Genomic DNA, 14,731 nt, shown 5'->3' with positions numbered 1-14,731 from the left:
TAGTAGAGATGGGATTTCACCGTGTTAGCCAGGATGGTCTCGATCTCCTGACCTTGTGATCCACCCGCCTTGGCCTCCTAAAGTGCTGAGATTACAGGTGTGAGCCACTGCATCTAGCTGAGGAAATTTTTTTAAACTCTGAAATACTGCTTTTGAGGACTCAACTTTTGAGCCCCTTCTTGGCTTACTTCAGCTTTCTCCCTAGGTAATCACATCCATTCACTGGTGTTCAATACCCAGGTCTTTTGTGATGATTCCCACATTTTGATATGCACAGCCCCAACTTTTCCTCAGAGCTTTGGACTTGTGTATGTAACATAAATACTTGGATGTCTCATAGCATTTCAAACTCAAGTCCAAGCCTGAATGCCTGCCACTCTTCTTAAAACTCATTCCTCTTCCACTACTGCTTCTTTCTCTATCATCTAGTTGCTTACACCAGAAATCTAGGAGTCATTTTTGACTCAATGGTTCTTCTCCACTCTGCCCACCACACTAATCTATCAAGTGCTGTCAGTCTTCCCAGCTGAAGCTACCATTATAGCTTAGTTGAACTGAAGCAGTAACTTCCTAATTGGTTACCTTCATTTTATTCTTGTCCCCCTATCCATTCTCTACATAGTCTGTGCTCTTAATTTTTTTTTTTTTTAAAGAGGGAAAAAAGACCAAGTTAGGTCCTTGCTTAAAATCCTTCAGAGCCTTCGAATTCTTTTATGCACATATACACACAGACAAAATTATTTTAAATTCAAGGGTACATGTGCAGGTTTGTTACAGATTATTTTGTAACCCAGGTACTAAGCCTAGTACCCAACAGCTAATTTTTCCTCTCCTCTCTCCTCTCACCGTCAAGTAGACCCCAGTGTCTGTTGTTTCCCTTTTTGTGTCCATGTGTTCTCATCATTTAACTTCCACGAAATGAGAACATACAGTATTTGGTTTTCTGTTCCTGGTTAGCCGGCTAACCAGGTTAGCAATTTTGGTGAGTTTGCTAAGGATAATGGTCTCTAGCTCTATCCATGTTCCTGCAAAGGACATTATCTCACTCTTTTTTTTTTATAGCTGCATAGTATTCCGTGGTGTATGTGTGTGTACCACATTTTCTTTATCCAGTCTACTACTGATGGGCATTTAGGTTGATTCCATGTCTTTGCTATTGTGAATAGTGCTGCAGTGAACATATGTGTGCATGTGTCTTTGTGATAGCACAGTTTATATTCCTTTGGGTATATACACCCAGTAATGGGATTGCTGGATCAAATGGTAGTTCTGTTTTTAGCTCTTTGAGGAATTGCCACACTGCTTTCCACAATGGTTGAACTAATTTACACTCCCACCAACAGTGTAAAAATGTTTCCTTTTCTCCACAACCTTGCCAGCACCTGTTATTTTTTGAGTTTTTAATAATAGCCATTCTGACTGGTGTGACATGGTATCTCATTGTGGTTTTAATGTGCAATTCTCTAATGATCACTGATGTTAACGTTTTATTCATATGCTTGTTGGCTGCATGCATGTCTTCTTTTGAAAAGTGTCTGTGCATGGCTGGGCACCGTGGCTCACACCTGTAATTCCAGCACATTGGGAGGCCAAGGTGAGTGGATCACTTGAGTTCAGGAGTTTGAGACCACCCTGGCCAACATGGTGAAACCCCGTCTCTATGAAAAATACAAAAATTAGCTTGGCATAGTAGCATCTGCCTGTAATCCCAGTTACACAGAAGGCTGAGGCACAAGAATCGCTTGAACCTGGGAAGCAGAGGTTGCAGTGAGCCGAGATTGTGCTACTGCACTCCAGCCTGGGCAACAAGTGAGACTGTCTCAAAAATAAAAGAAAAAACAAAAAGTGTCTTTTCATTTTCTTTGCTTACTTTTTAATGGAGTGGGTTGTTTTTTGCTTGTAAAAAGCAAAAATTGACAAACTGGACCTAATTAAGGAGCTTCTGCACAGCAAAAGAAACTATCAACAGAATAAAGAGACAACCTACATAATGGAAGAAAATATTTGCTAACTATGCATCTGACAAAAGTCTAACATCCAGCATCTAAAAGGAACTTAAATTGCCTTTAGAATGAAATCTAAATCCTTTCCTCTGGCCTACAGGGCTCTGAATGATGGTGTGGCCTTTCTTTCTTTTTTTTTTTTTTTAATGTTTTCTTGTGCCTATCTTACCTACCACCAGCTCACCTAACATATTTGAAGAAATGAAAGATCACACACCAGTCTTACATATTTGAAGAAATGAAAGATCAGTGCATAATCAAATATGTTAGGCCTATTTCCCACCTCAGGGTCCTTACACATGTTGTACTCTTTGCTTGGGGTCCTCTTCTTCTCCATTATTTTCATAATTGGTGCCACCCATGAGGTCTTAAATGTCACGATTTTAGAGAGACCTTCCCTAGCCCCCAAGTCTAAGTACATTCTCACATTCTTTCATTGGATCCTGGGCTTTGTATTTTCAGTGTTTAAACATTTGTACCATTTCTTTTTCCCATTTACAACTGGGAGATCCAGAAAGACAGGGACCATGGAGCATTTATTCACTATTGTAAATCTAGTCCTTCCACTTTAAGCCAGGCAGATGGCCAAATATTGTTAACTTTTTGGCCTCAGATAAAGGGCTTCCTTGACAAGCGTCAGCACTCTTGCCACTCTTGGCTTACACATGGCTGTGAGAACTTGAGCATTTTCCTAGAAGAGGTTTAGAACACAGTATGTGTCATGGAAGTCTTTGTCATGGCTTAAATGACCTTTTATCTGGGGATCTTCCCTTGCTATGACCTCTCTAATCAGCCCCCGTTTTTGGTATTTGAAGTAAAACTCTAGAGATTTAGAAATGAAGTCTTGCTTTGTTAAGAAAAAAGAATACACAGTGAAAGGACTCATTTTTTTTAGAGTAAGAAGAAATTTACGATGGGTTGCTCTTGAACCTGCATTTGATTCAGAATTTGCTTTTGGGTCTCTAATGATCAAATACTATTTATTAATATAAGTAGTAGTTAAGATCTATGTTCTAGATAAGTTCCAATTTTATTCTTTTGCTCCCTAGCTGTAGTACCTTGAGTAAATCATTTAAGTTTTCTAAACCTCAGTTTCCCCATTTTTTTAAAAAAGGGATTGGGGGATAGTTGTATTTACCTTATAGCATTGTTTTGGGGATTTCCTAAGGTAATATATAATTATTTACCTAGTGCCTGCCATATAGTAATCATTTCACAGAAGATGACTATTATTATTCTTTGTAAATACTTTTAGAGAGAGAGCTTAATATAATAGAAAGAACGTTAATAATCTTGACTTCAAGTCTTAGCTCTACCAGTCATAAACTGTGTGAAGGCAGAAACATCATTTGACCTGTCTGAGCCTTAATATCCTCATCTGTAAAAGGTCACAAGCAAAATGGCCTGACTTGCCGTAAGGATTAAATAAGATAAAAATGTAAATGTACTTTGTAAACTATAAATCACTATATGGTTATGACTCAATATTAAAGAAAAGCAGGTACAGAGTTCAGATAGCTCAAAATTCAACTGGATCTACAATGGGACATACAAATTTTGATGTTACCATCTAAGACACAGTCATATTTGGCAGCATTTTACTTGCTTAGTTATTTTGTTGTTTTTTTTTTTTAAAGAGGCAGCCAGCATGACTATAAAACCTCTCGCTATAGTTGCAAGTCGATTTTTCTGGAGCACATATATTCAGCCTCCTGGAATTCCAGGCAGTATTCTTGGACTCATTCCCTAAGTTCACTTATGGAAGGTAAACACTACCTGGAAAGTAAAATTAGGCATGTCAAGTCACTGTTCTTTCAGTCTGACACATTGTTTGCTTTAGCTGAAGTTATTTTCACATTCATATGAATCTACCCAACGTTCTCTCTCCTTTGAGTGGTGCAGCAAGTGAGTCTGACAACTTCTTTACAGGATGATTATTTAAAAATTTAAAACCTCCTTTATATTTAGTGAGCAAGCTCTTTTTAAATGAACACAGTCTAAAGGACCCTGGCAGCATAGCACTGTCATATTTTTTGTGTCATTTATTCACAGATATTAGGAATATGTCATTGCAGAAAATGGCTCAGCTGGTGTAGGTAGCCTTTTTGGGTCTTTCCCACTTGGAGCCTGAGAATATGATTGAACAAGCGGCTAAACTTTAGGGGCATACTACAGTTGACTGAATTTTTTTCTACTTTCGTTTCATTTTTCACTTAGAATTGCATGAATGGATGAATTCAAGATAATAAACTCATGCTTAGTATTTTGCGGATCTGCTATAGAGAGGCCTTTCACCAGGTTCAGCAGTAGGGCATGCACAGGAGTGGGTTCATTCTAGATACCGCTACATTGATGTCGTCCTTCATTTTTTCATCTTGGATCCTTCTTATCCAATAAAAACCAAGTTGTGTTGATATTTTTTGATTTAGCCATCCTCATTGCCAAGCTAGCTTCTGCAATAGTCTCTCAACAGGTTTTCCGTTCATCTACCAGTGCCCCTTCCAATTCATTAATTACTCGGCATTTAGAGCGAGTGATGCAGAACATAAACTGGATCCTACCTCACTCTTGCCTAAAATCCCTTCGTGCTTTCCCACTGCCTTTTGGGTACAGCCCAGAAGCCTTACAGAGATGACTGACTCCTACTCATTCTTTAAAATTCAGCTCAAACATCATTCTCAAGGAAACCTTCCCCGTCATCTCTGACCCAGGTTAAGTCTCTGGCAAACAAGTGGACACTGGAGGCAGCTTGTTTGGGTTTGTATCCTAGTTCTTCCACTTTTTACTTTTATGAGCTTTGGGCAGTTTATGTAACCACTTTGGGCCTGTTTCCTCATCTATCAAACGGGGATGACGAAGGCCTTATCCAAGAGGGCTGGCTGTGAGGATTGTCTGAAAAGCACACATAAAACACTGGGAAGAGGATGTGTAGTAAACATTCTTTCCAGAATGCACTGCAGTTCTTAGTGGTTTTCTCACTGCCATTAAACGGTCATGTGAGAAAGTCTCAAAGAAATGAAGTAAATGTTATAATGAATAAACAAATGATAAGGCTAGGGGGTGGGGAGGGAGAATTGAGAACTTATCTGGACCTTAGTTAGCTCACATATAAAATTACAGGCAGTGAAACTAGGTTACTTCCCAGCTACTTCCCTCAGCACTCTGCATACCAGTATTCTGGCAAGTAGAGAACAGCAGATGCATGAAAATGAAAACTAGAATCTGTTTGCTCTTTCTTACTACTTTAACCTGTGGGTCTAAGAGGACTGGAGGTGAACTAAAGAAATGATTTTGCTTTACCTTACAAACTATACAGGACTTTCTTTTTCACCCCAAATGGCCTTTCTAATTGTAGCTAAGTAGAAATAAATAGGACAATGTAAAAGGAAAATAATGTGATCTATAAAGAAAAGTCCAGGCAAATGTAAACAAAGCTCACTTACTAAACATTTAACTTAAAAAATAAACAACAGTGCCATTAACCTCCTATTTTTTCCTTTTGTTTACATAAAACATCAGATAGATATGTCATTTAATTTAGACTTGGAAACTCACTTTATTTCAACCAAAATGATATCCTCAGATGCTGTTCTGCTAAAATGGTGAAAGGCTGGATCAATGAAACTCTCAGAGGGTAACTGTAAGAATTATTTGTTGCCAAATAGTCTTCCTGTTAGACTGTATAAGGCTATTGTATTTCATAGTGAGCCTTTACTCTTATCACTATTTATATTTGCTCCTGAAAACATAATTTACAATAAAATTTCTGCCTAATTTATGAGGAGAAAGTTAATGGACTGTGAAACCGAAGTCAAGTTTCATTGTGTATATATATGCAAACATAAACAGAACTTGAACAACTTTGTATTTGATTTTCAAAGCTGGAATTCAGTGAAAAGGAAAGGACGGGGAAAAACCTGAATCACTTATTTAGTGAAATTTGTAAGTTTCACAGGAATTTAAGTCCTACTGTTGTTGATATGAACACACCTCACCTTGACTGACCGTTCGCTGTTACGAGTGGCTCTTCTTTTCCACGTGCCGGATTTCTTTCTTCGTCTTCACCTTAAAACCTTCTCCCTGCTTTAAAAGGAATGTACATATTAAGATTTCATAGTAAAAGAGTTTTAGTTATAAAGCAGTCCCATTCTGATCCTTGGAGGCTGGATTAGGACAAGTGAAACAGTTTAAAGCACTTTGTCACTTCATGTCCAAAAATACATACAATCTTTAGCTTAACCACACAGTTTAGCATCATCAAGGCAAGCTAGAGAGCACTGTCAAAATGAATACAACATAATTGTACTTGACAATAATTCAGTAGGTTAGTGATAAATCAAAATAATGAGCAGCCTGTCCATTTCCTATAGTAGGCTAAAAGAAATCATCACCACAGCTCACAAGGCGGCAGAATTGTAAGCAATCTGTTGCAATGAGACTCAAACTTCTTAGTTAAGTACTAATCCATGGAACTGCTGTTGATATGAGGGACTATTTTTTAGTGGAATTGCCAATGACTTCCTCTTACTGTCAGACCAAGGAAGCATCTATTTTCTATAAACAAATCCTCTCTCTTCACTGTATTCTCAGGAATACAGCTTCCCGAGAGCAAGGCTGTGGCACAAATACTCAGTTTTTACCCTATTTTTAACAACAAACAAATGAAGCCTTTTCAATTTTCTGATTTGTACTTCTGATAAATTTTCAGTTTACTTTTTCTAATGTAAACATAGTCTATTGAAGTTTCTATTTTTAAATTGAAAAGGGTAGAGATCCGAGAAACAAGTGAAAAATAACCAGAGATGTTTTCTCTGAGAGAAAGGGGTTGATTGGAGGGATTCTTTAACTGGCACATTGGAAATGGGCTGTTATAAACCCAAAGAGGGGAACCCCCTCCTCAGATTAAGACGGGGGAATTCAGATTTCCCACAGAACGTGCTGGAAAGAGAAAATGTGTGGATCTGATGTGCAGATCTTGAACTGAGCCTTTTGCCATTCTAACTTTTAAAGCCTGTGCTTTTGGAGTGCTCTCCACCCATGTCCCAACAGACACTCAGCTGAAGGCCAAGCCCTGGGTGGGGCTGAGGCACTGCTCTGAGGTTTGGTGGTGAAAGGTTTTATCTTCTTTCTCCCTCAAACTGGCACATTCTGTCCCCTATAAATGATCTTATCTCTGTGAAAATTCTGAAGACAGTAAAAAAAAAAAAAAGTATGCAACAAAGAATGTTAGGAAGAAAAGTATTTTTCTTTGACTCTGATCAAATGCATAAGATGTCAAAAGCAGCAAACACTTCAAGCTGCCACACTGCAGATGCCAGCCTGTTAGCAGCAATTTCTAGGGAGCGCACAAAGCTTTTGTCCTCTACATTCTCTTTGGCAATCCCTCTCCATTACCACATCATCATGTTTTCTCTCTTGTGGGATAATAATTCGTCTTAATACTTTCCGAGTGATCTGTAGGAAGTAATGGTGAAAAGTAGAGATTTTTCTGTTTCAGGAGGTGACACTACAGCACAAAAGTAGCAGAGTTTTTAATGCAGAAAATCTAAATTCCAAGAGAAGCATGAAATCTCAATGATGATTACTTTTCTGGTGATGAGGTTGCCTTCTTCATCAGTAAATTGTTCTTCTGTGACAGATTCACCAGGAATGTTTTTTGCTTCCTCTCCCTAAAGGATGTGGCATAAAGATTAGCAACATACTAGATGGAGAAATCACACTAATCCAAACACCACACACATGCTCTGGAATTTTAGAGAAGTTGTAAATTCTACTTGCTACTCCAGTGCAAGGGAAAAAGGCTGACTTCACTGACAGTTATTTAGCACTCAACAACATTCAAACATTAAACCTCAAGGATGTATAAGAGTGATGGTTAGCAACAGACTCCAGAAGGAAGAATTTGAAAATACATAATTATAGGATGCAGTTACACACTGTAAACCAAAAGGCTTCATATGTTGAAACAAATTTTAGCCAAGGATTAGAGCTCTGATTAGATTGTCTCACTTTGAGCACTGTTTTTTTCTTCATTAGTTCTACCAAATCTCTAGAGATTTTTGTGGCTTGAGTTTTATCTAACTTGAACTGAGATAATACCTTAGTTTGGGCATGATATTTATCACTCTGGTTTATTTAAAAATTCATTCATTAAAGATAATACATACATTTTTTGAAAGATTATAAAAAAAGTTGAGGGTATAGAGAGAATCTTGTTTTAAAGACTGAATCTTTCATAGCTCTTAAAATAAGTGAGAATAACTGTGTCTGATACAGTACATACTTTATACACTGAAGTATCTTCATTGCTATAGGTAAAAAAATAGATAAAATCAATACCAAGGGAATTTAAGATGATACCTTCTGATCTATGCACCCACAATCTATAAGAACGTAAAGTTGTTTTGTAATAAAAAAAAATAATGAGAACAAAACAATAGTGTTTTAGTCTTTATTCTGTCATTTAAAGTCAGAATTGCCTCTCTACTGGCTGTAACATATGGCAGTCACAGAATGTGCTCACCATTGGCTGGCATTGACAAAATTATCAGAGCCACTATCTTTTACATTCCAGTAACACAGAGATAGAATCTGGCTTCTGGTTTGTTATCTAATTTTGGAGGGGAAACTCTGAGAGGTCTCACTCTGAGTTTTAAAAATAGAATACATTCTTAACTCTCCAGGGTGGGTGCCTATTTTCCTGTTCATAGACAGCTTGGTGGATTTAGATGGCTCCACAGTATCTCTCCACTAGCTCTATGATTGTATAATAAGACAAACTACTCAGCAAAAGTAGAACCATATCTGCAATACATTACCTTCATTTGTGTTTAACTTAAGATATGTGCCACTTACAGTCTGCGAGAACAAGGATAAAGATCTTAAGGATGGATTAGTATTCCAGGGACCTACTGATCTGTCAGTCAAACTTCTTACTGAAAAGGTGAAATGGATAATGATCCTTGGCAGTGTACAGATGTGGCTTTGTTTTGTTTTAGGGAAAACGGCCAATCACAAAAACAGCTGCCTTCCTGGAAAAGGGAGATTCTAACTCTTTGTGTTACTGGAATGGAAAAGATAGTGGCTCTGATAATTTCATCAGTGCCAGCCAATGGTGAGAACATTCTATGATCGCCATATGTCACAATCAGTAGAAAGGCAGTTCTGGTTCAAAATAGCAGAAGAAAGACTAGAACACTATTGTTTTGCTAAAAAAATTTTGTTCTCATTTTTTTTTTTCTTATTACAAAGTGACTTTGTGTTCTTATAGTTTGTGGGTGCATAGTTCATGACAATGGGTGGGACATTTAACTTATTTTTCCTCACTGTGATATAGGTGGAATGAAAATAAAACAAGGTATTTCTTGATCTTGTTTAGTGCATCCCCAATCTTGCTTTGACAAGTTTGAATCAGCGCAGTGAAGAGAGGGGAGAAAAACTGGGAAAATGTGGAGGTCTCATGTAAATGCACTAAAATTTGCAACACATTTTTAATAGGAGTGTTATTTGTATTTTCTATGGTTGGTGGTTTCGAATGTTTGGAAAAAACCCGAAATTTTATTTTAAAAGTAAAGTCATAAAGACAGCAAAAAAAAGCCAACAAAAAATAATGAAAGTTTTCCTTATAGCTTAAACATGAATGACAAATATTTTTGAGCTAACTTTTGGAAATGTCCACCTCTTTGAGTGATAGACAGTTAAGGAACCCAGGAAAATCGCTAAAATGGTATCCTATTGGGCAAGTAATGAATGAATCTTTTTGTGGGAAAAGATGCCAGTTAATTTTCAAATTGTCTGGACAATCTCTGAAAGGAACTATGAAGTAAGCGTATGTATAAGCATAGTGAATACGTACAAGCATATTGACTTAGATTAACAGCCTTACAAAAAGCAAAACTCTACTTATAAATAATAAGCCCAAATGAATAGGGGAATAGATTAGATAGGAGTTGATTAAATAGATGGGAAAGACAGTAGGGAGTCATAACATATGTTTTTAAAAAATTTACCCATCTTTAATTCTGTCAACTATATTAAAGACCAAATGTTACCTAGGAGAGAGCTCTGAGGCCTCTCTTCCATGGGAGAAAGTAATCTCAAAGAGTTTTTAAAGTTCTTGAAAACACTTAGTACTTTTAAGTAAACAAAATCATCTCTGTGGTCTTGTTGACAACATCATTTCTGGCAACCTCCCTTCCCTTCCCCGTGACCATTATAAAGGAAAGTTATAGCACGTGTGGTGTTAAATTTTCAGCTCTGGTGATGGCCTTAATGAAAATTAACTGTACTTCCCTCTGGACTCCTGCTAGAAGCACTACATTTTATAACCTCTATTTCTCTTTGAATTTTTGAATAAAATAGAAGAGTGACAATATGAAATGTACCAATCTGCTTTGATGTATACATTAAAACTTCAATTGTCCAAAAATAGGATTGATGTGATATATTTTACAAAAAGCAAGTACTAAGCAATATCAATAGTATAATCCATTTTTCTATCTAAGAAACCTACATATTTTACACACATATTTGTATATCTGTGTAAAAACAATCTGAAGCTTGTGAACAGTGGCTACCTCTGGGAAATGGAATGAATGGATAGAACTTACCATACGTTTGAACTGCCTGATTTAGGAGAAACATATATGTAAGCTCTTATTTAGAAAACCAGTAAAAATGTTGAAAAATTGAAATAAAAATACAGTTGTACTATATAGTAAAAATTTAGTTCTTTGAATTTTATGAAACTTCACAATAGTTTGGTTGTGTGTTGGTTTAAAGTTTTTTACCTTTGCAGTCACTGGATTTGCTAAGCAAATAAGGTAAACTCAGGACTGGTTGGTAACTTAAATTGCTTCTAAGCATTTGAAACCACTGTGATATTATCGAATTGTATATAGAGATCAAAATTTTATCAGCACATTCATTTAAGTCCCATGACAAATGGGAGATTTTGTTAACTTGACTCATTCTATAGGAGTTTGAAAACATTAAATGTAAAAAGTTAAAACTTCATAGAAAAAGAATGGATCCACTTTGAAAGTAAACAGAAAAATCACTGTCACCTCATTTATTACACAAATGGAATTCTAAGAAGACAGATTTGCCCAGACTTTCAGCAATCCAATCCTTAGCATACATACTGCTTCCTCTGGGAGATACTTCCCAGCCAGAGCTAGCTCTGGGAGGGATGGAACAACGCCAGAATAGTTTTCAGAACTGGGATACTAAGTGCTAGGGGCCTTACTATGGCAAACAGTGTTAACTATGCTGGTTCAGTCCAGGTTTGGCCAGCATCCATGAGGCAGGTCAAATTCCCAGCATTCCAGCCCCAGCAAATGGTTCCCAGGAATGACAGCCCAATGCTGCCCTCTTCTGTGCCGCTGAAAAGGTCTGAATGGCCAAACACCTGATTTAGTCTAGCAAAAAGTATTCCTTTTTCATTTGTTATGGAAGAGAAATACATTTATTCCTTAGTATTCACAGGGATTGGTTCCAGGACCTCTGCGGATAGAAAAATCTGCCGATGCTCAAGTCCCAGATATAAAATGGTGTAGTATTTGCATATAAACAACACACAGTCTCCCATATACTTTAAATCACCTCTAGATAACTTATAATACCTAATATAATATAAATGCTAAGTGAATAATTGTTATACTACATTGCTTCTTACTTCTATTGTTTATTGTTTTATTTTCTGAAAATTTTAGATCCGAGGTTGGTTGAGTTTGTGCATGTGGAATGCCCCGATATGGAGGTCCAGTTGTATAGTATCGTGGAAAACGCACTTCACTAGAGGGCTAGGGATTAGGTTCTAGTCCCAGAGCTGCTGCTGTCTGCTGTGTGATTTTGAGTAAATAAATTTATCTCCAATCTTCAGTTCTGAGATCTTGGAAAGAGAGTAGTTTTAGTCTCAATGACCCATTTAGGTACTACATTCCCATTTTGTTTTTGACAACAGATGATTCCCATGTCATATTTACCATATACTATTATAGTCCCTGAGCTCTTTTCCATTAGAAAGATAGCAACGTATGGAATAAAGCGAAGAGGAACAGAAGTGTGACTCTTTGCAATTGCCCCAAAAATTTGAACAGAAAAATAAAGTGTTTTTGTTATACCTATAGCTTCCAATGATGATTATAACTATCCTTTAGCCTTTGTTTTTCCCATCTCATATGAAAGATATCTGTCAAAGCTTGTTTGTGAATGATCCTATTGTTTATACAATGCCTTCCTCAGTTATAAAACTGTTCTCTGATGACTCCACTCAATCTCTCTAAAATTACATTAACTTCAAGAAGTAATGGGGCTGGGTGCGGTGGCTCACACCTGTAATCCCAGCATTTTGGGAGGCCGAGGCAGGCGGATCACGAGGTCAAGAGATCGAGACCCTCCTGGCCAACATGGTGAAACCCCATCTCTACTAAAAATACAAACATTAGCCAGGGGTGGTGGCGCATGCCTGTAGTCTCAGCTACTTCGGAGGCTGGGGCAGGAGAATTGCTTGAACCCAGGAGGTGGAGGTTGCAATGAGCTGAAATTACGCCACTGCGTTCCAGCCTAGCCACAGAGAGAGACTCTGTCTCAAAGAAAAAAAAGTATTTGGGGAGAATACAGACTACCCTGTTTTATGAAACCTACAACATTATAGTGGATTTTTGTATTTTAAACCTAAGTTCTTATTAAAGATATTAATATGCTATAATCATATTTTAAGCTGAAAAACACAGATAACTTACTCTAAGAAAATTACTTAATAGCTAACTGGCTGGTGCATGTCTAGAATTCTGGGAGACCAAAGGAAACAGCCCTTATTGATTGGAGAGGTTTTTGTTTTTGTCTTCTCAGAGAAAAACTCCTTTATCCCCTGCCTTCCACTTTTTTTTGCATGGCTCTATTTGTTTTCTTTTGTCCTGGATAGAAGAAAGTCAACTTCTATCATGGGCAGCTATTATAAAGGAATGTGGTAGATTTAGATGTAACATTAGTATGTGATATGTTAAGCATAAAAGACAAGTTCAAAGCACTATGTGCTTTTTCTAGATGTTTCACTTTAAAATATCATTTCTTGAAGATACTGATTATGAGAATAGCAAAAACTCAGAAAAACTGAATCAAGCATTGCCCCATCCCATCCCAGAGAACAAGTGTGAGGTGACTGATTATGAGGATTTTATCGATAGCAGATTCAATACTTGCAAATGTGCTAGACAGCAATAAGTAATTTGGCTTGCTTATATATATGGAATTTTCAAAGAAGTGATTCATGGTTTTTAAAGGAACCCTATTGAGCTTACAACTGATTTGCGGGATAATTCAAAATTTAGACAAGGATTTATTTTCTTCCCTAATGTTTCCAGAGTCTTAGAAAAACTGTATTAGGACAGATTTGGTGGAGTTTCTTCATGAAAAGTGAAAAGCAGCAGGATTAAGAAATTCTGGACACCTGTGCCAACTTCTCTGCTTTCTGTTGGGTCTCTTGACACTTTGGGATTGGATATGTTTGATAAATGGTTTTCAATAGATATTCTCTTCCTCTTCCTCTCTAGGGCAGTAACCAAGAAGCCTCAAGTTATTTGGATCATATTCAAAAGGCTGTGCATTGAAAATGGCTTTCTAGTTCTCTGAACTCAATTATTCTAACCCTAAGAAAGATCTAATGACGAAGTAATGAAGACAAGTGGCAGACTGCAAGAAGCATTCTGTGGAATCTTACTATGCAAAAGGTAAGTGCTTCAACAGACCTTTGTGAAGGAAAGAAAGAATATTTATTAATAGTGTTTTCAATTGTGCCATAATAGGGAGGAATTCTATTTTCCATTTTTTTAATTGACTCCTATTCTTAAAAATACAGCTTGATTTTTTTTCTTGTGTGTTAGTAAAGTTAAACACCTATTTCAGATTTTTTTGTTTTACTTGACTTGCATTTTGTCACATATATCCATGCCAGGTTATAACCTCAACTTCTCAGTCACTGATTGCTTATGAAGAACTGGTTTTAATTGAATTCTTAAGGCAGTAGGAATTTGAGACTGAGAAGGAAGCCTTTTAATTGTTTCATTCTTTCTTCTTTATCTTGCCTCATACCTTATTACAGTTTCAAAGGTTTCAATTGAACATTTCATTTGATATGAACTACTGTGTCACCAAGACAGAATCTTTGCTCATTCACATAACACTTCTTCCAGGAAAGCAGGATATAAAGGCCAAGAATTCTCAAATAAAACTTTGAGGCTGAGGCAGGAGAATGGCGTAAACCCGGGAGGCGGAGCTTGCAGTGAGCTGAGATCCGGCCGCGGTGGCTCAAGCCTAGTACATATCAAATAGGTACATTAGTACATATCAAATAGGCCTATACAGAATACCATGCAACATGGCTTTTTTTTTCTTTTTGGTTTTGTCTTTACAAGCTTTCAAGGGTGCAAAAAATTAACACAAAGCCATTTCATTATCAAGCATGCTGAAATTTCAAAACCACAAGGAAGGAGTTTCTAATAGTACAGCAATGCCACATAATGATCCCGCTACAGGATACCTTTATAATCAAACGCCGGCGAATAACTCGGGTAGTGACTCTCCGTTCTTCCTCTGAGCTTGAATCACTCTCACTGTCTTTCAAGTCCTGATAAATGCATTTTTAGTATAATTTTACCATCACACTTAACATAAAAGACATTCTGAGAAGGGAAATCAAGAAAGAATTACATTTACTTGATTTTTTT

At 37.0% G+C, this 14,731-nt stretch overlaps 1 protein-coding gene across 1 annotated transcript in view; it reads right to left on the bottom strand.

Annotated features, from left to right (window-relative positions):
- The window catches only part of ANK3 (ankyrin 3, node of Ranvier (ankyrin G)), a 272,063-nt gene that overhangs the window by 8,249 nt on the left and 249,083 nt on the right, over positions 1 to 14,731 (bottom strand). Inside the window, exon 43 of the mRNA XM_011953463.1 lies at positions 5,999 to 6,086. Within this exon, the coding sequence (XP_011808853.1) occupies positions 6,018 to 6,086 (69 nt within the window). The 3' untranslated portion in view covers positions 5,999 to 6,017. The remainder of the gene's footprint in view (positions 1 to 5,998; positions 6,087 to 14,731) is intronic.

This window comes from Colobus angolensis, unplaced genomic scaffold, assembly GCF_000951035.1.
Source record: "Colobus angolensis palliatus isolate OR3802 unplaced genomic scaffold, Cang.pa_1.0 Scaffold361, whole genome shotgun sequence".
NCBI classification, from domain to species: domain Eukaryota; kingdom Metazoa; phylum Chordata; class Mammalia; order Primates; family Cercopithecidae; genus Colobus; species Colobus angolensis.
This window is presented reverse-complemented; position numbering and strand designations above follow the sequence as displayed.